Genomic DNA, 25,186 nt, shown 5'->3' with positions numbered 1-25,186 from the left:
TAACTGACCTAAATTTCGCTTCAATTTAAGATTATTTAAAAATTAACCCACTTTCCATGCAAACAACACCTCGATGACATGCTAATTTAATTTAAAATTAATCAGTGATTGACTTACCGACGATGAAGAAGCGAAATACCTCCACTTGAAATCCTTTTGTTCGATCGCTGCAAACACGTAGAAAGCTCTTGATAGAAGCAGATGATCGGGTAGCAAGTAGGTGTCTACCTGATTGCATCTAAAAGCAGGTAACTCAACGCCTAGCTGATCGTTAGTAGAGAGCACCGGTTCAGCTGATAGGGAGACGGCACTACCGGTATCCAGAACATCCACCTGAAAATAGTTAGACGGTATTAGATGGCGTGGAAACTTCGATTAACTCTGACCTTCGACGACGTAACCGTGTCCGTTCTCTGGAGGGTGGTCGTGTGCAGTAAATACCCCGACCGATACGGTGAACGGTGTCTTACAGCTAGAGAAGTTAATCCGGCATGTTCACGTGTATACAAACTGTACGCTGTCTCGTTATCTGATACCACGTACGTTTACAAACTTCGCCTATATATCTCATCAGTAAGGTTGCCACAGAAATTCGACTAAAGAGAGTATGCTTCTCATGGCAATCGCTATTAATCGACGATTTCAATAAAATTGTATAACTGGTCACGGATAGAAGAAAAATCGAATAATTAATCACAGTTTTGTATTCAATGCATCGACTGGCAACGAACGAACTAATAAAAGTACAATAATTTACGATTAACGACTGCCGGCTAGAAACAAACTTTCAATTGCAGATATTTGTCAAATTTAATGTACTTCTTCCAATAAAATTTTTTGAACTTTATGAGCCGTTTCATTTCCGCCCGGTTTAATGACTTTCGGGAATAGAAAATGCATCCTCGGTAAAGAGGTTTAGCAATCGTGTTTCTATAGGAAATCCAGGCGGTATCTTATTCCCTGATGCTATTCTTTCAACGATTTAATGCTCACTAAATTAAATCTAGTACCACCATAACGGATGGAATTCCTACGTTTCACAAATTGCCGGCAACGTTATTGTCTTTCGTGTACCGGCCAGATAAACGGAGACGCATGGACGTTGTTAATGTTCGGGTCACAGTGGCGGGCAACTAACGATCGTGTTAATTTTTCATCGTGCTTGTTTCGACCATGTCGGCAACAAGCTCCGCGACTAGTCGACGATCCACCGTTCACGATATTTACGTCGAGTAGAGCTTCAATTTACGATCGAGCCCGAACTGGAACACTCTGGATCAGAGTGACTCCTATCATTCTTTCAGAACACTTTCGTCGAGGACACTTTTCAATTCTTTTACAATTTCTAACTTTTACTCGTTAAACGTCCAAATAACTTTATATAATTTTCAAATATAGTCCAATAAAAAATTTTAATTTAAATTATGTTTTTTTTCCTTTAAATTAATCACCAATTTCTAGGGATTCAAAGTTAAAAGAGGTTCACTGTACTGCAAAAACTTTCGGGAAGCGTTTATGAAAAAATTTTCAATTAGTTCCCAGGGATGAAAATGTTCTCCGTATTGCAGCATAATTTTCATAGACGAAGCGCACGCAATTTCGCCGCATCGTGATGCAACAATACATTTATATTATAATGATTCATGATACTCCTGCAGCAACCACGCTGCTGAACTCATTATCAAACGATTTTGTATTCAATTCAACCTACTGAAAGCGAATTATTCCTATCCTCAAAGTTCATAGAAGCCACACAAGGAACGTGGATATTTAACTAGACACATAGTATTAATTCTAATGAATTTCATTGCGAGGTTTCTTCATTAATATCATTTCAAACGAAGACAAAGCTGTCAGTTGATTTCTGTCGTGTTTTGTACGAACCTTTTGTGCGTAAGTTGCTCTTACTGTACCCAATTATGGATAAAACAAGAACTTACAGTTTAAATAGAGAGTTTTTCATCGTGAATCGCATGCATGCTAGCGGCTGTAACAGAAGGAGTACCAATAATATTTATAATTCATGTGTAAACGTAGCCTAGATCTGATAACCTTAGGCACTTTGTTCTCGACATCGTAGCATGCTTCGCTAATTCTTAGCGAGATTTAAACAGCCCCGGGAGATTTCTTTTCAACATATTATAAATTATTCCAGCCGTCAGTCTCTTCTTCTTCGTCGTCTGCGAAATCGAGTTGCCACGAGCGAGCGGCGGGGAAAAAAGTTATTCGCCAGCTTCTCGCGGAATCTCTTTTAACGACATTTCACGCCGCTTTAACTATCTTCGAAGAAGCTCCAACGAAATTCTTAAACCACTTGAGAATCGGATAGATCCTCGGATCGTTGCTATTCATGGAGAGAATCGCCTATTTTCAAACGAGCAAATGCAACGAAATTTATTTTTAAATATATTTTATACTCGAGTGATCCAAAATACGTCCGCCAGGAGAAATACGAGTAAGGTTGGCGAAATTTTAAGCTGATAAATGCTGCCGTTCTATTACCCTGGTACTGGGTAGTAAGGTAAATCACGGCAGTGCAGTGTGACGAGTCGATGCGTGCAAATATTTTCCAACCTGTAAATCACTTTGACACAGTCCGGTCCACAATTCATTTCTTAAACGCCGGGACAGTTTCCATCGAAAACGGATAATCCGAATTGATGGATACGCCGATCGGGCAAGCAAGGCGATCGCACGCTACCAAAGGTTTACCTTCGTCGAATCGATAATTCATACCTTCTGTTTACCCTATTCTTTTTCGCTTTCAACACCCTCTCTATATCCGTGTTCCTTCTACCTTCAAACATTATCTAAAAGGATGGGATGAAATATTTTGTACCGTCTCAGTTGTTTTAATTGAAAATGGATATAGTACAAGGTTGACATAATTAGAGCGTTGATTAATTGTTTATGTAATCTTCTGATTATATACAATTTCGGAGAGTTACAAATGACCTCGAAGATTTGATCAGGAACATTCCCTACGTGGTAACATAAATCCCATGAACCGTCGCATTAGATAATTACTCATGGTATCCCATCAATGTGAATTATCCGTATACAGCATAAACCGATCTGGCAAATCGTCCTACAGAACCTGTACGTTGAATTGTGCTGAAATTTGTGCTCTATTCTACGGGTTTATAGTCGGCTTCAACGCTAACAATGGTTGCTAGCTGACACGCCGTTTTGCGCGGCCCTTGTTACAGTCCAACCTATCCCAATCCTCGCTTTGTTGATTTCTCCGAGCACGCATTGTTATTGCTAGGCATGTGTATAATTAAATTTTCATTAAACGAACAATACTTTCTGTTCTACCTTCGCTCTCTTCTAGCACTTGAACAGTAATCGCAATTTATTTAACATTCCATGAGTTTTGTGAAAAAACGAATCATTCTTTTAACAAAATAACTATATTATTTTTATAATTCATTCTTTAGAAGTGATTATTTTCAAGTTTTCCTTCCATTCAACTTCTTATTTAGCGCTGATCTCTAACAAATGAGTTTCTCGGAGCTTCGATGTTAATGATATTGTCATTGTTCCTCTCTTTCGCTCTCTTGTTAATGCACTTTTTCCTTTCCTCGATCTACTTTCTCCACCCTCCAACCACCTCTTCGTTCGCCATGCTTCTCGATTCCCTTTCTTTACCTCCGTTTCTTTCGTTTCTTTCGTTTCTCGTTAGAGTGACCGCAGTATTTTCTCCCCACGGCACATAACACTTCGGGTAAATGAGACCTCTACACCGAGACACGGGGCCATGAATCAAGCGAACAACTTTCGTTAACCCCATACAGTCTCGGTGCATTCGAAACAAGCGTCTATCTTGATAAAAGCTTCGAGGCTGACCCGAACAATCGCGGCCAGGAACTACTCGTCGAAAACATACGATGAAATTTACCTGTTCTAAATCCTTCAGATTTAAATTTACCGAACATCCTATAACCGTGTAGCCAAAAAACGTTTTTAATTGAAGTTACATTTTCCCCGGGGGAAAAAAATTGTCGAATGAAGCACTTTTTTCTTGTTCGCAAACCAGAGTACTTCCCTGATAAAGTGTGCTGTATTACACATGGCAATTTCCGGTGCGACAACGAACGTGTTAAAAATCATTCATTATTCTCGATGCAGCGCGGAATCAAAGGACAGGGCGCGGTCGTTTTTATTTTTCCCGGTTGTCGTTGTTTCCCGCTGAAGCGGTACAATATTTGCTCTTGTCGCACGGTTTCGTTCTTTCCGTCCAGGAAACACAGTTACCCCGCTTCATATTATACGGCGCTGCTTTTATTGGAGTGTGCAGACTTGGTGCGGTCGCGAATACCAGCACGTAATCCGCTTGCAGGATTTTTTTTTTTCCACCATCTCTCTTCCGGCGAGAAATTTTAATATCCCGTTCGTTCGCTTTAACCAACGATGCATCTGTGCGCCATTTCCGTTGAAATTATCCGGCCCGTTATCGAACACCCGTTAATTCTAGATCGATCGAATTCTAGTCTCGTCCGGTCGATTTCGTATCCTCGTGCCTACGTACTTGTACTCGCAGACAAATCCTACGAGGCATACTTAGTTCTCATATCCAGCCATGTTCCCTTTCGTTCCCCGTTGTTCGGATAAGGAACAAACAACGATCAGATCCGACAAACGATTATTACCAACAATAGATCCACAATAGGTGGATACGAGAATTTCTAAAATGTACGATGCTTCCTGTTTGTACGTGCCTCCTATTGCTGCTCATATTTCCGATGCATTTCGAGAATCCAAAGGGACGAATTTGCTGCGGTTTATTTGCAATGTCGAATTGGGAACGATAGGAGGATTGGTAAACTGCAGTTGATATAAAAGAATTGATATTTTCATTGTATCTTTTTCGCAATGCAAAATAGAATTCAATTTACGATGCAAAACGAAAAATGATATGTTTTTAAATTGTTCGTTTTTGAGCTGACGATCGAAAACTTGATTTGAATCAGCCATTTAAATATCAAATATGAAATTTAATTTTCAACAAACTCGTGTCGCGCGCAACATTTATGGAGATACGTGCGAGGAAAATTTGATCTTCGTGAAAAGTTGATTGGTACCGGAATGAAAACGATCAGAAGTTTCGCAATATACAGTATGACTGTATAAACTTTTAAATTTTCAATTCAACGGATCGATAGTTTCATTGATAATGCATATAGCAGAATATCGTATCGTAAGAGGACTTGCATGCGCGAAATTCGTTCTACATCGTCGGCGTCGAAAGATTAAGACGATACCGCGAAATATTGAATTCGCATAGCTTTTATACACCGAATAATCCTATTTGAAAGTTTACCGGCGAATGGCTGGCCGGCTGGCACGAAATCGCAAACTTTCGCGAATGAAAGGAAATACGTTCGCTAAATCCAGCTCTGAACTCGGAGAAAGGATTGCCGTTCGACAATTTAATGGAAATCATCTAGGTATAAAAATTTTCACTTAAAAACCCGAAGGTTCTGTCGTAGAGTTCAAGTGATAAAAATGAATAATTAGTTTGCATTTTCAAAAGGTTTGTTGATCAAGTTCATTATCGAAGGCAACAATATTAGTTTTCATAATTTCACGATCATTTTCAATTGTAACGATTTAATTTACAAATCAGCATTGTTTTCATTCGAGGTATATTGTATACAATGTAACACCCCATATAATAATATTTGGCATAATTCTGTACACAACGAGGAATACGATTTCAATTTAAAAACTGGCATTCGAATGGAACATGCTATTTCCAATTTCTGAATGTATCACACAATTAAATTTTGTACCGTGAATAGTGTTTATGCAGTGTAAACGAAATCAGAACGCCGTTATTGCAATGCAACATTTTAAACATTTAGATTAGAGAACGCTTTGCGCTTGCAGTTGACAAATTATGATACGTTGATAAATATCACGATCGTGGTCTCGTGCCTTCAGGGAATATGCTAAAATTCACGCTACCGTGAGATGAGCTACGGTATAAATCGTCACCATGTAATTATATTTTATACAAACAGTGGAATTACATGTACCCATTAATTAACGGTTGCCACGGAACGAAAACATACACGTAGGAAACAAAGTTTACCGATGGAAATCCGTACTTAATTTTTGTATTTCTATCTCTGTATTCTTCAGTCATAAAAATGATAATTCGAAGATAAACACTTCATCAGATTTAATTGACATACACGAATTTTCTAAACATTTCTTATCTTCCTGTACCTTGTGCACAAAAATTTATTTTTTAATCGTATTAATCTGAAAATCGATAGAAAATTTTTGTTTGATCGATCTTCGCGTCGCGCCGTTATCTATTCCTCGCCCCATTATCACCGCAATTTACATGGTCTCACCGTTACACCTGCTGATATTTCCAATTAAGCAGTTTGCGAGCGTGCACCAACAACGCACGTGCACGTAAGTTATTAACATTTCCGACGGCATTGTAATGGCGTCGAATGTCGAAAACCCGTGCCCGGTGTTTCTAACTCCAGTTCCCGAATTTTGGCGAAACGAGATATCCTAATTGTAACCAGACCGGCCTTCAGGCGTACAATTGATTCTCTTCACGAAATTACTGTAACCTCGTAAAATGATACCGGATACAATTAACAGAATTTATGTACGAGCGCAAAGTGTTCGTCAGGTTAGACAGAATTTTTCTCGCGAAACTTGCAAAACGACAAATGGAATTAGTTTAAATTTCAGCATTTAAATTCTATTGAATTATTGCTTGTATTTAATAAATAAAAAGGAAAATTATAAAATTTTTGCCAGATTGGCGTTTCTATTCTCCATGTCTGACCATACGTTGTCATCTTCTACTTGTCTGATCACATAATGAACCTATTTAACTTATTAACTCCATTTTACTAAATTTTATTTTTCATATGAATTAGTAAGATATGTCTCATTTCTTTTCATAAAATTTATTCAATATTCTGTCAAAAATGATTCCGATTCTTCTGATAAAAAGGAAGGATTAGCGATCTGTAGTGTAGTGAAAGTGATCAATCGATTTAAATACCGCGTCGATTAAACGTACTCGTATCCGAAGAGGAGCTGTGCCTTTGGCCAACTTCAATGAAGTGCACTCATTGCTGAAACGAATAATCGACGAAACCGGAGATGTAAAACCGTCGAGGATAATTGCCGCCGGAAGGAAGCGAGCTTGTATCAGTGTAAAATTGAAGCTTGATATTGGATCGTGGGCCGAATTTTTTCGCCTCACAAAATGTCACGAAATTGTATCACAACTAAATACATAACAATAGATTTATTTCTTTTCAACGAGATACAAGCCTTATCTTCAAATTCAAAATAATTAAAAATAATCTTAAGCTCATTTTTAATTAATTAAGAACAATGATTTGACTCTCCTGATTTAATATCTTAAAAAGGAAATATATATTTTCTATCTTCCTAAATGCTTGATTAGCATCGTCGGATTATCCTTTCAATATTTTTCTAGCGAATGAAAAACGAGAAGGGACACGTGGGTGTCGAACCAGAAATCAGTTTCCACTTTCGTGGATCGAATATTTATCGATAAACGAGGCTCGTCGATGCGAAAAAGGATGAAAATCTCGATGAAACTGTTTACGCGGGAATACAATAAAGAAAGAAAAAAGAAATGTTCGTGTACGCTCGAACGAGGAGGAAGTCCCGACGAGATATCGATTCTCCGATAAAGCATGGAACACACGGTTTATACCCGCGTAAAGATAAAACTCTTCGTCGAATTCCATGACGGAATCGTTGTTGAAACCGCGCTGGCGTGCGTGATCATGCCTTAACGTGACTACATCCAGTGGTTCTAAGAGCTTCCGTTTTGCCAAAGATACCCTGAGATTTCAACGATTTTACGTTGAACCATTAAAATACGATGTGTTTCTCTTGATTCCTAGCTATCTTTCAACTATAAAATAATCATTAAAATTTATTGATCGCCTCTCTTCCATTGTCAAATTATTTTCTATGTAAACGAAATGAACACCGAAGAATTTAATTTTACCTATTCGAGGATCCTATTATTTATTTATACATCCGCTAATTAAATCGTTTATTGACGAATAAAAGATGTTTACGAGTCAAAATTTTGGAATAATTCGTAGACTAATAAACGAAACATTTCATATATCATTAACAAACTGGAACAAACCAACGGTATTTGCCGGTGATGCAAATGGTTCCAAGCGACGACGTTAATTTTTGATAATTCGTGGCGTCCGAGGGAAAGTAGAACGAGCCGAGTTTAAACAGAGGCGATTTCCAGATTTTCAATGCAGCAGAGTCGTGAGTTTCGAGAACAAGAGTTTCCACGGTTGAACCAGTGCTTCACTCCCAGTCGAGTTAAATATATGCCATTGGAATTGCTGTTACTTTGCTCCTAGTTTTCCCCGTTACAGTCAGATAATTACTTGCACAGCCACTGATAATTTAAACTCGCCGTTTAAACAGACACCAAAGTCACTTGAAAACGACCTATAATTCATGTTCAGCCATATAGAGTGCTTTATTGTACAAAATGTTAACACTCTGACCGTCGCACATTTCGTAAAATCTTTCACTCTTATAATTAGAAGTTCTTGTTTACACTCAACAAAAGATAATTATTGAAGTTATATTTGATAGTTTAAGTAACAGTGAAAAATAATTTCAAAAAAAAGAACGAAAGGGTTAATTCAAGATAAATCAAATATCAGAATACAAAGAATTTGCGTAGTTGCATTCTTTTCGCACACGGATTTGCCGCGACACAAGATTTTTGAGATATTTGGTCTGGCACGTAAGACGGATAAAAATAAAAAGAACGTCGCTGACAAAGCGACGAAGTCTATCTAATAGAAATTCCTCCTCAAAGGCAGTCTCGTGGTTTCATTTAATCTCGATTCCATTTGAAAATCTCGCCCATTCATGCATCTTTATTAAAGTTTCTCCCTACGATCCGTTACAGAAATTTATTAATGGCTCGCTTCGCTTACATCGGCTACCGAGCATTAACTGATTTTCTTTACAGCCTTTCCTGAAGTAATCGCGTTACCGTGACCTGATTAACCTTTTTCTCCTTTAATTCCCGAGGAAAATGTCAATCACATGAAGGACATTCAACTATTTGCTGATCGCAGCGTCGGGTTAACGAATCTCTATCTTTTTGTAACATCTGTCTAAAACCGTCTCTTTATTTTTGATGATCACCTTAATTAGCAGAAGTTGACACAGAAACTTTTTTATCGTTGCACTATTTCTTTACGTAATTCGAATTTTGCTATCAGCTTCTTGCTAACTTTACTATTACAATGCTGAAGCAAACTTTTATTACTAAAAGCATTTATGAAACTTGGAAGAAATCTTGTTCTAAGAATTCTTAATAATATAGGTGATGGATTCAACGCTGTAAATGGGCGATGGATCGCTGTAAATTATGGTTACCGTAATTTCTATCCTACTAGTGTTTTTCAATCAAACGGTAGGACAATGGAATCCCTTTTGACGGTTAGAATAGAGGAAGGAAAAACGAGATTTCTGCAAACAGTTTCCACGGTTGGCACCGTGTCTTTACAGCGGTGTCTTTATTGGGCGCGCGCAGTGGTAAACGGCACCAAAAGAATATTATAAAGGCGAGATTCGACAGAGTGGTTTGTGCGGTGTGAAAACGGCAAGGCGTTCTTTCGCTTTTCACTTTTGACGCTCAACCCTGCTATTTCGCCTGTCTGCTTCGTGCCGTTCCACGCTACCATCTCGTTTCAAAGAGCACGACATTTTCCATGGCTTTGAGAGGAGAACGTTACTCTACCTGCTTTCCAATACCGTCATTCTTTCTATTAACTTTACATCTGCATCCAACCGAGTAAACACGTCGACGCGGTGGCCGTGGTATCAGGGTTCTATGATTATTCCTCGTATCGACACGATTTCATCCGCGATGGTAATTGATTTTCTCCTGGAAAATGACGGAAAGGAACCTTCACTGTTTTCCTAGAAACCTTTCTTTCTCTCGAGTAAAGCTATTTTACAGCAACTCGTTTCTCTGATGACAAGCTTTGTGGGTTTCTTTGAAAACTGTTATAAACGAAACATTAAATATTTTCTAAGAGAAAATTGTCAATCATTTAATAAATTACGGTGGGCAGATGTTAAATGAAATTTTTAATGAATTTGATTCAACAAACTTTTGCTCAATAAAATCTTCAATATAAATGACGAGAAACAATTTCAGAAATACTTTTTTATGAAATAGTGACTTTACAAATGTAACTTTTTATTTCTGAAGAATATAAGATTTAGGTTTTTATGAAACAAAGTTTCGAAGCATAAACTGAAAATAAAAGTATTGATAGGAATTAGAAGAGGACATACATTTTATTAGAAATCAAGTTATATCTTCTTACACTTCTTCAAGATAGAAACGTAATTTTCCTTCGTAAGGTATAAAAGTTTCCCTCGCCAGACATGTAATACTTTAATAAAAATCATGATATCGTGAAAGTTACTAACACTCGTACTAATAATACGTTCTCAAAGAGCCCTCTGTGTAACCAAGTTAAATGCAGCAACCTGCACAAAGAATATTACGTAATATTATAAAAATCAATACTGTCTCTTTCATATTTTTTATAAAATCTAGATGTGAACTTGTTTATTTCTTACTTTGAAATGTAACTTTCTAACTCTTTGTTGCAATTTGCAAATTAGGCCCTGTTTAAACATAAACGAACAGTTTCTTATTTAGAATATTTTCTTTTTAAAAAAGCACTTTTGATTTTCAGAGGGTCTTCTGTATTAAGAAGTAAACTGGTCTAGATCGTTTGAAAATTGCAAGGGATGGAAGGATCTGCCAGTTTCCGCGTCTGTTTCCATATCTTCCATCAATTTCACAGTAACTGGCAGTTGCACAATCCGGTGCATAACTTGTATAAATTTCCATTCACCAAGTTAATTTCTCATCTGGTTTCCGGGTACGGGTTAACGGCGACGCCTGGCTCGTGTTTGGACTCGACTGGTCGAGGTTGAGCCGGCGGAAACGAGCTGGAGAGCTCGAAAACCGGTGACGTTTACTCGCCACTGCCTGGAAACGGCAGTTCACCGTTTCCGACGCTTGTCTCGTACTTCATCCCACGGGTTTGCCAACGACACGCCACTTTACCTTAGACCCGTGACGTTTCGCCGCGATTTTGAAGCGACTTCTTAACGCTTCGACAACTTACACCACCCTTTTCACCCTCCTTGCCTACGCCCTTCCACTTTACACGATCCTAGACGAACGAGAACGATTTTACGACGGAACGTCGTCCGTTTAATTTCGATCTTCGTGTAACGAGAAGGAAGGTTTTACGACTGACTATTCTTCTTCTCTCCTTTCCAACGAATATAAAAACTTAACTGGTACAGTAAACGGAATATCCGGCTTCAACAACTTGATCGGTCAAATATTTTCTTCCTCTACGCACATTTCCCGAAGCAACGTCTCTTCTTAATTACGATTTTTCGAAATAAAGGATGCAAGCACCTCTTCATAAAGCAGTAGCGCGAGAACGCTTGCAGACTGAAAAGTTTCGGTCGTTTAAGCGAGCGGGTGAACCGGAAACGGCAGAGTAGCGCATTTCTCAAGCGTCAAGAAAATTAATGTCGAGGAACCACGGTGTCCTTATGATCCGATAGGGCCGCGGGTGCTCGAGAACCGAGCAAATGGTAGGAAACAAGACGCGAACCACTGAAACCTCGAGGATTTAAAAGTTCGTCGAGAGGCGTTCCCTTCTCGCTGGAAGAGCCGGTTTAAAGCAAAACAACGAAAATGTACCATCCGTTCCCTTTCTTCGTACCTCTCTATTTCTCCCAGTTTCCTGTCCCTTTTCGTGCTCGCGAAGAAACGAATCGCAAACAGTTCGATCCTAGATCACACCGATGGAGAGGACAAAAGAAAACTTCGCGACTGACTCGGCTGTTGACAAAAACAAGGGAAAAGAGAAATCAATACACATCGATATTGACAAACTTTTCGTCTCATCGTCTCTCTTGCCGATGGATTTTCACCGGAAGTGTTGTCATCGAAGAGATCGTTCGCGTGATACGTAAACAGTTTGCTGAGTTTCGAAACATCTCGCACGTTGAACTATCAATTGTTAAGATCGTACAAGTATCCGAAATTGTTTATTATTTTTACTTTATTGATTTACTTGGGAGCAACGATACCTGACCAAAACTCTCGTGGGAGTTCGTTGAATGAATGATAAGCGAGAGGCTGCGAGTTGCGCGTTCATGCCTCTATCGCGATCGATTCCTTTTGAATAATGAATTCCTCTGTTAAAAAGCATTTTGCCGCGCCGAATTTAAAGGGGAACGCTCTGTTAGCCGTTTCGTGAATTGCCTTCCGGCGAATGCTTCTCATCACTCTTTACATTATAGAAACACTTCGCAAATGTTTTAGCAGTATTTTATCTCAACGTGTAGAATTTCTAATATCTCATTTTTATTTAAAATTCAACATTTGCGAAACTGAAAATGAAGAAAGACTTGAATTTATTGAATCCAGAAGCTATTTCCTTACAACCATGAATTGCATAAAATCAGGGCAACACGACAATCTTTCAAATTTAGTAGGAACAATGTATCGTAGAGATCAAAGCTCCATAAATCAAGTTAATTCCAATTAAATCTCAAAGCATCCGACGGATAACGGATCATCAATTTCGATGGAATTCATTCAACGTCGATCACTGAGCCAATTTCCATCAGATCGTACAAAATTATAGCCTGCAAACAATTTACCTTCCTATAACGAAATCCTGACGATAATTTTAGAGTGCAAAGTAATTGAAAGTTACATCGATTAATTTGTTAGAAGCAACTACAGATCAATTGATCGTCCAAAGGGGTCTGTGATAGGAACGAACAAACTGTTTCGTACAGATCGCTTATTTCTTCCTGTAACATACTCGAGACTGCGGAAGTGAATCCAAAGTTGGTGAACTTCGAATATGAGGTATGCAGGGCAAAATGGTTCCGAGGGAAACTGTGTCGCCGGATCCCCGTCGCACATGCCGTAGAGAACTTTCGATATAGGATGCATTGTAAACGATAGTGGAAGGATTCCGTGCCAGGAGCATCGTGGTCGGGTAGCATGTGAAATTCGGTGAACGTGCACTCGTCGACCGAGAAAACTAGAGCTGGAAATAAGTGTGGGAGGGAAGTTTTCGTTGTGTGCCTTCTTTAAACGTGCTAAATTATTTGCTCATTACCAAAGGAATTATTTGTTTAGAATCTTTTTTATAAATCATGGAAATGTAAATTTTTCATTTTGAATTGCTACATGATACAATGAAATAAACTGGAGAGGAGTTTAAAATAGTAGCAACGTCATGCAGCAAAGTGTAATTATAAAATAATTGGTTTACCACAGGAACCTCTAAGAGAGAAATGTACCGTGTGCACAAAACGAAGTTAAAAATTACCCTACTTTGGTAGAATTCTTTTTGGTAGTGTTAAGAACGCGTCACGTACAACTTTAATGCATTTATGAAATACTTCTTTACGCGTGCTCTCGAGCGTCGTTGGAGATGTTTGAAGAAGTCTCATATCGACGCATGCAAAGGATAAACGCTGAAAGGTACGCAAACTTTTCAATTGCAGAAAGAGATGAGTGGGCTAGATTTTCCGCAAGGGATACCGGGGAAAGGGTAACGGGTTATGAAAATGAAAACTGATTAATGCAGAGACTCTAACGAGCGTGGAAACACGCGTCAAAGGTTATTATGGAATGCGGGTTAAACGTTACCGCGATAAACTTGATTAAAAAAGTCCGAGGAAACTGTGATTGATGGTGAATAGAGAAAGATTGCGGAGTCGATGGAAAAGGAAGTGGCATTTAATATAACCGGAGGAAAATTTCATTTTGTTAGCAGTTCCGATGTTATATGATCTGATTCAACGTTTAAAATGTGATTACGAGCAATGCTTACTGAGAATCAGGCCAAGCAAATTTTCATACTTCCGTTTCCCAACTGTACTTTTATCTTTCTGATTAGATGGTCCAACAACCAAATTTCTTTTCTCGTATCTACCGTGAATTTCTTACAAAGTGAAGTTTATAATTTAAAAAAATGCTCTTTTCCAAAAAATAATTGCACCATAAACCTGAAATGCAGGGCAATAAATTGAATCCCCTCGGTTTATTCTCTCGATACAAGACTGTTAATCGCGCGTTCACCTACTGACCGAAATGTTGAACATTTTCACACGCGTTCTGTTCTAAACTGTTAATCACGCGTTCCATCCCCGAAGCACAATGCCAGTTACGCGTGCACGCGTTTCCGGCGAAATTATAGCCGGTAATTTGGCCGTGGTACGGGCTCGAGCGACGCGTCAAAAAGTACACGGCAATTTGCGACTTTTCGACCGTTTTCACCCGACAATTTACCGCCCCTGGGAATTTTTATTTCCGCACGACACCCCGAGGGCCACTTTTAAACGCGTTTCGCAACTCGATCGCGGAAATTGTGTCGCGTTTCGGCTCTGTTCCACGCTCGACGATCGCGCGAAACGGTCGAGCGATTAGCGGATCACTATCGGCAAAGTGAACGCCGATTCATGCTTGTTAATTAGTCGAAAGCCTATGAATTGAATACGGTCAGTCTGGCGGTTGTGTTCCACTCGTGGATATTAACATTTCGCGGCTAAATGTCGAGGTACACCTAACCGACGATTTATGCGGTAAATTAATTCTGCAAAAGTACCATGGAAATGCAAATCTGGATTGTACAAACCTGTTAAATTGTTAATAAAAATAAGATAAATCATTTTTATCCATGATATCTATAAAGAAGTTATATTTAGGGAAAACATTTAAGTCATTGCACCGTACGTCGCCGACTGTCCGGATGAACCCCTAATAATAAGTATAATGCGAGGAACGAGTTGACGCAGGGAAAAATTTCGAAATCCCTATTTCACTATTATTAATCGCGTGATCCTCGCGAAATCACAACGTTCGTCGGCCGCCTCTGCACGTCCGTTTAAAACCTTTTACACCGAGCAAAGTTTCACCGTGCAATCTAGCCAGGACGTTATCAGCGAGGCACCGCGCCGCTGCCAACTTGCACGAAACATCGTGTTAACTCTTGGTGGTGCGATAAATTTTTCCTGTTTCGTGCTGACCGATTTCGTACGTATTCAAGGAACGTGCTAGCGAGCAGTTTGAATACCGTGAGAAGCCTTGGAATATCTTTATCGTCTGCAAGCTTCGAGATGATATTCCGGTGTCGATGCGAGTGTGAAAGACGATGCAGAATGCAGAAATATTGATTTACCCGTGGCATTCGTTGGCCCGGAGAATGTGTTATGTGAAAATACAGAAGGAAATATTTACTTCCATGGTCGAACTATTGGTGGAATTCGTGGAAAATAGAGATTGCCTGCGCCGGAAATCGAACTCCTTCGCTACATCACAGATTGGCAAATTTTCTTTTTTTTTAGAAAAGATCAGATATCAAATACATTTAGACCCTGCACTCTCAAATTTTTCAACGAGAAACCTTAATATATTTGGGGAAAATTATTCGAAACAATAGTTTTATTTACAAAAATATTGTATGACCAAATTAAAAATTCGATCCAATGATGAATTACCAATCATTAAATAGAGTACTCCTATCGCGTTCAAATTATCAACCATAAAACTACCGTGCAACGCATACAGACGCGCAAAGATATTATCTCGAGTAGCGTGTTACATCACAGATGGACGGATGCATTCGTTTCCGAATCATTCCGTTAATTACACGTTTATCTTCGCGTATTTTATGCCACGCTATCATAGCTATCACGGCAGCCGCCATTTCGACGAGATGGCACTTTTGACTGTTTCGCTACAGCAACCTGTTATCGTTCAGGCGGATTACTCGGCTTTTAGTCCCGCGAAACTTCGTGAAGGGAACATTTTTTTCCGTCCAACCAGCGCAGCGCGCCCGTGGAAATGGTTCGTCATGGAAAATTGTGTTTACCGTGACGGCCGATGTTTTTACGGTATTCACGGAGAAAAAGGAATCTAATCGAGTAGCAGGATGACAGGGGAGGGAAACATTCCCGACCCCCGTGTTTCGGTGCTTCGAAGCACAAGGAAAGGTGATCGAGCACTCGTCCACCCTAGTTGAGACACGAGCGACGCGTTTCATTAGGGGGAAATGACATCTGAACTGTCGCCGCGAAGGGTAGTTTCTGGTTATTTATCAACCTGCACATTTGCTTACTGAAGTTCGACAAAAATGCTGTATGAATATTCGACAAAGCGACAGTGATCGATCGTTGATATTCATGGTTTCTAGTTAAATACGAATTTTGATTATCATTCTTCTATGCAGAATAAAGAAATAATGGAAACAACAAGTTAAAGGATGTTGTTTTTGTGAAAGAGTTAAAGTTCACTTTTAAAACACCTTCAATTGACAAAGTAATCAATTTTCCGCGATTTTTCCTGATTTTCAATTACGTTTCACCGTGGTTACTCTCAAAGCATCATGTGATTTTCTTGTATTATCAAAGCCATAATTATCAAAGGAGAAACGAATCGAACGACGTGTCCTCTGAAAAGATTCGTACTAGTTGAATTTTCAATTCCACAGTTTTGGGCCACGAGTTCAAATTAATGAGTTAATTCGAGCTTTTCCGGGAAGGATCGATCGACAGGGGATCGTTTGAAGTCACCTCCGTTAAAGGGATTAATAGCGCACGGAGGAACGGATTCCAGAGGAATATCCGACAAAGAGCAGGACTTACAAAGTGGAATTTTCCGGCAAGAACAAAGGCTACGGTATATGAAAAGTGCAGAAACGAAAGAACCGTGGAAAGTTTTTCAGCGTGAAGTAATGAAACGGATGCGTCTTTGAAAACGTTCCATCCTCTCTAAACGCGAACAGGTTTTGCCTCAAATTGCTATTACATTAAAGGAGACACCCGTTGTCCTTGTGTTTTTCCTAAAAAGAAGAGAAATATGCGAATGCTACGCTCTTTTTTCCTTCGGTCTTCCTGCACAGAAAAAAAGATAATCTGTGTCGAGAAAAGACAATGATGAGTATACTATTTCTAAAATTAAAAATACACCAGACCGTTCTTATTAAATTTTCAATTTTCTTCCCCGCTGCCTGTGCTAATACGTGGAAAGTATTTAATTAAAACATTGCAAATATAAATTCTGGAATAAGAACTGTAGGTATTGTATGTGATTTATCAATTTACTTTTCTTAGATTCGATAAAATATACTTTCAATTATAAAATGGAATCTCTACAATGCTCTGGTGACTGTATAATTGTAATACCTATTTCATCAATAACTTCTGTATAAGAGATAATATGATAGAGTCGGACATATTATTGGCAAGTAATTTCTTGGCAGAGAATAGCAAAAGAAATCTAAAGAAATTAAATTTTTCCATTCCAGATGTATTCGGGGTCGAATACCTTTGGACATTGCAAACGCAGGCTCTTATCGACTTTTACCTCTTGCCAAGCCGCAGATTCGCGTTTCATGTACTGTTCGTTTCAATTCAGATCGTTCTAATTGGGAATCAACCGTCACAATTTCTATCAAAATCGAATTAAAAAAAAGGAGGAGAAAAAAAATGAATCGCCTCGTTCAATCATTTTCAACGAAAATTCTACCTGTGCAGATTAATTCAGTTCCAAGAATTAATTTTTCTCCTTCAATTTACAATTCCAATTTTTTGCAAACTGAATGTATTGCTTTGTATATTTCACCTTCTGTTTTCTTTTTTCAAGTGCGTCGCTTTTAAATATTTTTCTTTGTTTCTTTGATAATGTTTTAATATTTAATTTCACTTGTTGTCCACAGCAACGTAGTTATCTGTATTTGTGTTACTGTGGAAAAGCTTTTGAATGTGCTAATCTTGTTACTCTGTTCTTTGTAAACATATACATATAGAAACAGACTAATTGCATTGTAACAATTTTCTAACAGAGATTTTCTCACTATAAAATAAAATTCCTTTTCTACAAGTTAAAGCTGTTCCTTCTTTTATTGCTTACATTTTCAATTTCACTCATTTGTTGTCAATATTTTATTGTTTTTCATATTAATTTTTGGACAGAACAAACGATACCAAAATTACTGTTTTTTAAGAAGGTTTAAAGGTATTTTAAGAAAGTTAGAAAAAGAAATCAAAAGTGTTCGATCATATTGAACTATATTACAGGCTCTTGTATCCTGGTAACCGATGTTATACCTATCGTTATCCCATCGTTATTCCTCTCAGGGTACTCTTATCATCGTGAACAGAGATCGAAAATCCTTTGACACCGTTTGCTGGTTTAACGATGTCCTTTGAATCATTTTCCTCAGCCTTTGAGGCGAGTTTTCAATTTTCCGGCTCCCTCCGTCGCGTCGCGTCGCCACGTCCAGTTTATTATAGAGGGAAAATTTTCGTTCGATTTCTGCACGAGAGTGCTTGTGAACTGATAAACTATTTCCCCGACAGGAAGGCTTTCCTGGGAGATTGAAAACGAAAGATTGTCGCGTTTGAATATTGCGATAAATTTAAAAAAAAAATTCACGCCATACATATGAAGCAGAGAAGAATTCAGATTTCGTACAAAAATAAATTATAAAGTGCTTTAAAATCACATAAACTCCAGTGAAAACAGCGAAGTATCCTCGAGTTTATCACAAAACTTATCTGTCTCTTTCGCTTGAACCAATGCCGCCCTACAAATTAAACCTCAGAGGGAGGCAATAAATACGCTTGCACGTCACGTACTTGCTTCCACGAAAGATTTGCTTTCCTTACTTGAGAACGTTTCGTAGCGCTGTTAACGCAAGACACCAGACTCTCGTTCTGTCTACCCTCGAGCCATTCGCTTGATCCTTACCGTAGCCAGATTTTTCTTCGCGACTTCCCGCTCGTTTACTTCCCTCTTCCATTCGTCTTACTACCCACACCTCACCTCGGCAAGATTCGACTCGCCAAACTTATTACTTCTTCGTGTTTGACTCTTACATTAGTCAATCGAATTACTCCTCTCGTAGTTCGACCCTTGAGGCGACCTATTACTTATCTCCTCCTATTTTCTGTCACTTTGTTCTTTCCACGCTATTCATTTCAACCAACCATTCCTCCGCAATCGTTTTCCCTCCCATTCGGGTACATTTTTCTTTTGTACACGGTTTCCGATGATTTGATGTGGTTTCTTCGTATTTTTACGTATTTTCCTTCTCACCAGCTACCTCTAAGTGCACAAAGTTTCTTGAGTTTCGTTGTAACGATGAAACAAGACGATTCTTTTCGCGCTGATCTCCGAGCCAGATTACGGTGAAATTGTAAACTTGATATCTTTAAGGCCGAATCTCTATTTCGAGGAGGAGTTTCACGCTTTAAGGATTAATTAAAAGTTGCCAGATTTAAGCAGGGATTATTTTGATACCGGTTGTAGAAAGTTTCGTTACAGACAAGGGTAGGAATTGTTATCCACCGATTGGAAATAATAATTCGACTTTGCAATTAAAAATCTTTCTCATGATTGAAAAATGTTTTGAATTTCTGGTTTTAATTGAGGCCTCGATACATGGAACTTTTATATTGTACATATCCGGTGAATGTAAAATTTAACGGTAAAATTTAATTGCATTGTTTCATTATCATTGTTATTTTACCCGAATAGCGTAATTGGTTTCTCTTGCTTAACGAGAGCGTAGGAAACATTTTTCAGCGAGGCCTGATAATGTAATAAAAACATCTTTCCAATTAATTTTCCTCCCAAATCTCATTAGAAGAACATCGAACGTGGTCTGTGTAATTTTAATCTTGAAATGATTAGTAACTTCATTAAAAAATTTTCAGAATCTGCTTCGTATTACAGTCTTCTGCATACATTTATGAAAATTGCTAAATGGTGTGTCGATAATTGACCAGAGAATTTTTATATATAAATTGATTGTGATTCTAATTTTGTACAAATTATTTGAAACAAACCAAAATAAGTTCCAAGTAATATGAGACAAAAAGAAGAAGAAGGCTCAAACATCATTCTAGATTTATTAAATCCACCTTATTGGCAAAGTTTCTTCCTTTCGTTCGCCTTCCACTCATTCTTTCCTTTCTTTTCCCCTCTTCTTCGTCAGTGTCAAATTGGTCGTTCGCGTTTCAACTGTCAGAGAAATTTTTTCGCGAAACGAACCTGCGGTCGAATAAGATTCCAACCCTCCTTTCGCCACCCTCGTCTGATGGCCCCCTTCAACTTGACAGTTTTCGCGAAGCGTTACGAGTTCCCCATCCGCGTCGTCTTCCTTCAGACCGGTCTGGAGGATGGCAGACACCCTTGCCTGTTTGCACTCAAATTAGAATCTCGAGGGTGCTCCTCCATCTGGTATTGTGATACCAGGTAAACAAAGATGACGGCGCAACGATACGGGAACTGGATGAAGGCTCGTTGTTGTCCATCGTTCCAGTCTCACGAGCTCTTCTAACTTCGCCCCCCTTTCTTAGTCACGCTAATAGTGCTATATTATTAACAAAAAAGAGAGACGGCAAAGAAAGCGACTCTCTACCGCTGCCTTCAGGCTAGCTTTTCATTCATCCTTCATCGGTATGAATACGAACGTGAAACGTCCAGGCAGTTTTGTTTTTCTAGAAGAAAAAAGGAGTTCAGCTTTTCTATTGAATGCCGCCTCATTGTGTTCAGTTCAAATAAAATAGTAACGTTTAGAAGAAATTTTTCTTAATGATTATCAGATTTTTATATTGGTCAGGAAATAAACGTAGAGGCGACAATAACTGTTTTATAAACAGTCATCTCTCTTCCTTTTTTAAATATTTGAATTTACTGTATATAAAATTTGTAAAGGTTTTTTGTATATTTAATGTATTTTAAGTCATATTTTATCCACACAGTTCGCTTATAGTGCGTATTTATTAGTGCACTGTACTCTGTTTCAGTTTTCAGTAGTACGTATCAATGATAAATCCGACGTGGCCTCCAGGAAAAATTTTGTAGAGCATATGGTCATTATTCTGTGCTTTATTATTATTTATTTTATCTACATTTGTTATACTTTATGCATAAATTATTGTCCTATTTTGTTTTGTATCTTTGATGCATTTTCAGTAGTACGTATCAATGATAAATTCGACTTGTTCGTCAGGGAAAATATATATTGCTATTATGCTCTGCTTCATTATTATGTATTTTACCTACGTTTATTACGTCCTATGCATATTTTGTTATTCTATTTTGTTTGACATATTCGCTGCATTTTTCAGTAGTACGTATCAATGAAAAATCAGCCCCAATCTTCTGGACGCTATATTATTCCACTTCAATTTATATTTATCCTCCCAGTATTCTGAAGGAAATATCGAGCAAATTTCATTAATTTTCTTGTAATAAATAAACGAGCAAAGTTTGCTAAATAGAATGCAATTTGAGAAGCAACATGTAGACTGCGATAGTTCCAATTAAATTATTAATTAACTTGATAATCAAAGTGAATTAAATACGGAGGACCAAATTATTCATCTATGATACTATTGCCAATTGGAAACACGGTAAACTCGAATAAATTCAAAGTCCAATGACCCGAAACTTTAATATCACCAAATTTTGTGCGCTGCTCATGAAACTTGCATCTATCCCAAAATAATCGATGAATTGTTTGCAGCCAGTGGAATATTTTATTTGGCTCGCATCGGGTGGTGCATGTGCATTATTGCACCGTTGGCATGGCGAATTTTTAAAGAGATACCATCGCTGTGCAAATATTGTGCCGCTACTGTGCGGCTATAGTTCTTGGATGCATTCCAATCGCAATAAACATTGCAATTTATTTTTAATCCCCCTCGCTGTTTTCACTTTAAACAACTTACTTAGCAACGCGTTTTAAATGTGACGAATAATCTGTCTGTTTTGTTTTGCGATTTGAATAATATATTATGAAATTTCAAATATGTTCAATCTATATTTCCATTATCAAAAATTCCAAGCTTAAAAGCTTCCTTATCTACACGAACACGTCATAAATATTCGTCTGTTTTAAAATACTTCTTCTATCATTCGTTTCGCTATTACCCGCACGGGAATTTCGAGATTGCGGCAAAGATTCCGATTTCATCGACGTTAACGACACTCGGGTCAACGGTTCATTGGCGAACAATTTAAGGGTGTGCAAGTTAATGAGAAACTCCCACCGACAGTGCATGACATCCGTTCCCCGAGGGATATTTAATCTTTCGTTTAATTTCGATAAAAGCCATAGCAAGCGCGAAATAGTCGACCGATGATACCGAGACACGCGATGTTTGTTTGCTAATGTGCATCGAACATGAATGAATCTCAAGCGGGGCGAGGCGGATCGAAGAGGACGAACGCTCCTCTTTTTTTTCTCCTTTTTCATCTATTTCCTTCGTTACCTCCTACTCTACTTTTAGGATTAGAAAGGCTGCACCTTGTAACCCACATTCATGGAAACGAAGACATCGGCCTGCTTTCTTTCACGAAAGCTGTGGCTTTACCGTTTTCGGGTCAATTTCTACTGGATATAGAATACACTCGAGTATTGTACCAATTCTATTTTACGATATCACAAGCCTCTTTTCCATTTAACGCCAAAAGCGATACCGTAACCCTGTGTGACACAAAATAAACGCAACAAAGTTCGTTAAAACTATATTCCCAGAATATAAAACATGTAACAGGAGAGAATAGTAATTTAGTCTTTCAATGTTTCGAGGCTTTCATCTCGTTGTTTCTCTCGTTATTCTTTGCGCAGACAGCTCGGCTGATTCGATTGTATATTTTATGAAGACGATACACGACAATCGAATTAAAATCTTGTTCCACCGAGGCGAGATGCTGCTATCGAAATTGTGGAATATCGCTATCCGAGACTTCAAGCATAGGGGCCATATTTTTCTCAGAACAATGGATACAATTGCATCGACAAATGGAATTAAGCGAAAAAAATTCTCCTTATATGTCCTCGTACAATAGCTGATCGAAAAAGTTGATACGTTTTCTAGAATTCTATAAGCAATTGTATCTTGTATAAGCATTAATTTTCGAAATGTTTTGAATAAATTTTTGTTTAGAAAATATAAATCATTTAAAATTTAGATCACTGTGAGAACATAAGCAAAATTGCTTCGAAATAAATTCTATTCTAAAATCAGTAAAGTTTTAAAATAAAATATTGGAAACAGCGATGAAAATTATAAAAACCGTAACCGGTTTTACCTATAAATTTCGCTACAGTTGAGTTCTTTGTAACACCATAAACGTTTTCCATGCCGAACACATCAAATTTCATATACGAACGTCACTCGGAATAGAAGAATCGAATCCGTTAGCCAGGGAATATTGTTGGCAATTGTGCTCGTTACAGTGCTTTTGTTTCTCGCGCGTTTCGCATGACAAAAGATTTATATATGGTTTTGGCAGATATTTTCCAAATCCTGGAACCACTGTGAAAATACTGGGGACTAAAATATTTTGAGGGAAAGATTTCAAAAATGGCATTTGGAAAGCTTTAACAAATTTCAGAGTAAACTAATATTTTTCAGCACCTTTACAAAAGAAAATATCAATTCAATATATCGGAATGGGTCTTCGAACTGGAAATTAGCTGAAAGATTATTTTTATATGACAAGAACAAGAAATTCTAATCGTTTTTTAGAGCTTTCAGGAAATCGTGGTGGCTTCGAAGCGGTCGAAACTTTTTATATGTCGACTAGCTGATCCGCGTCATCACAATGTACCGAAGGATATTCGAGGATCAAAACGGATTATATCCGAGAATGGAAAGGTGGAAGAGACGCGTTCGAGCCGTTCGATGAAATTTGCACCGTCAACGTGTAGCTCGATGCGACAGGGATGCTGGTGGGAAGCCGATTCAAATATTTTCCCGGCGGACATCCGGTTCCGTTCACAAAATGCTTCCCGTTCTTGTGAAATGTGTTGCACAGGAACAACAAAACTTTGCGCGATAGAAATCTGACAATTGTAAAAATTTCAACCCCTTGATAAACATATAAAGCTTAATTTAAAAAAATTTCTTTTAAACATTTTCTATGGACCATTATCATACGGAATTTAATTATAAAAATAATTCTCTGAAGTAAAAACACCTTAGTCGTTAGTAACAGATAGAAAAAAATCGTTCACGTTGAAACGAAGAAAAATTCTCGTCTCGATAAGGCAACAGGATTTAATTGCATTAAATTCGACGAAAAGTTTAAAAACTCAAGCCTGGCTGCCCCGTAGTTAAATATCTTCGTTAGAAAGTTTTTGCCCACGGTCCTGTACCTCCTTTAACCCCTTTCCCCTTCATCTGCCGTAGAGATTAGAGCGATTAAGAAAAAAAAAGAGAAACTTCAATTACTTAACGAGTGGAAGGAGACTGAACCGCGAAAGTTAAGGAAACAGCTTGTGAACGCGTCCTATATTTTACGTCATATTTTTTTAAAGCTCTCAAAGCGAAACAGAATATCAGGTCGAGCGGTCATGCGAGAGTTACGACCTGCTTCTACGCTCGAAAGGAATATCTTTTCCTCTCCATGGGTTGCTCGATGCTCTGCGATTCATCCTTCCTTTCCACTCGGACAGGATGACTTTAAAGGATGGTAGCAAACGCTGGCCAACTTGACACTAACTTTTTCATTTTCTTTTTAATGACGATTGATATTTGTAAAGTTGTCTTTGTTGTAAAACATTAAATAATTTTCAAATTTCAAGCTTCAAGCTTTCAATTTACTATCTTACTTTAATCAATTTTAGATTATCCATTTGGTACTTAAAATCAATTACCACAAAAGTTTCGGAAATTTTGACTGAAGTTCGCGAGGCTAGACATAATAGTGAACTACGGTTACTTGCATACTGCATGCAACCGTGTTTTTCAGGAAATTGTAACTTTGTATGCAAAGTTTCGAAGATGTTTAAAATTCATATCTGCACGTCATCGATTACTTCCTGGTTCAAGATCGCGTTCACTTCGCGATGCGAATCATCAGATTGGCTTAGACTTTCAGATCAATTTTCCAAAATGTATCCTAAGAGAAGGGAAAGGCCACTGGTATAGGAACTTCCATCGAATTTTTACGTGACCATAAATTTTCATCTTAAATTTTGATAACCCTCTTTGCAACATAGTGTTCGATACTTTTTTAACGGAAGTT

At 38.1% G+C, this 25,186-nt stretch overlaps 2 protein-coding genes across 2 annotated transcripts in view; one reads left to right on the top strand and one right to left on the bottom strand.

Annotated features, from left to right (window-relative positions):
* The window catches only part of LOC117605745 (alkaline phosphatase-like), a 162,731-nt gene that overhangs the window by 57,791 nt on the left and 79,754 nt on the right, over nucleotides 1–25,186 (top strand). The gene's annotated exons all lie outside the window — the stretch shown is intronic.
* LOC117605747 (caspase-1) overlaps nucleotides 116–25,186 on the bottom strand; it is a 56,379-nt gene continuing 31,308 nt past the window's right edge. The window contains exon 5 of the mRNA XM_076692228.1: nucleotides 116–333. Within this exon, the coding sequence (XP_076548343.1) occupies nucleotides 311–333 (23 nt within the window). The 3' untranslated portion in view covers nucleotides 116–310. The remainder of the gene's footprint in view (nucleotides 334–25,186) is intronic.

This window comes from Osmia lignaria, chromosome 14, assembly GCF_051020975.1.
Source record: "Osmia lignaria lignaria isolate PbOS001 chromosome 14, iyOsmLign1, whole genome shotgun sequence".
NCBI lineage: Eukaryota > Metazoa > Arthropoda > Insecta > Hymenoptera > Megachilidae > Osmia > Osmia lignaria.
This window is presented reverse-complemented; position numbering and strand designations above follow the sequence as displayed.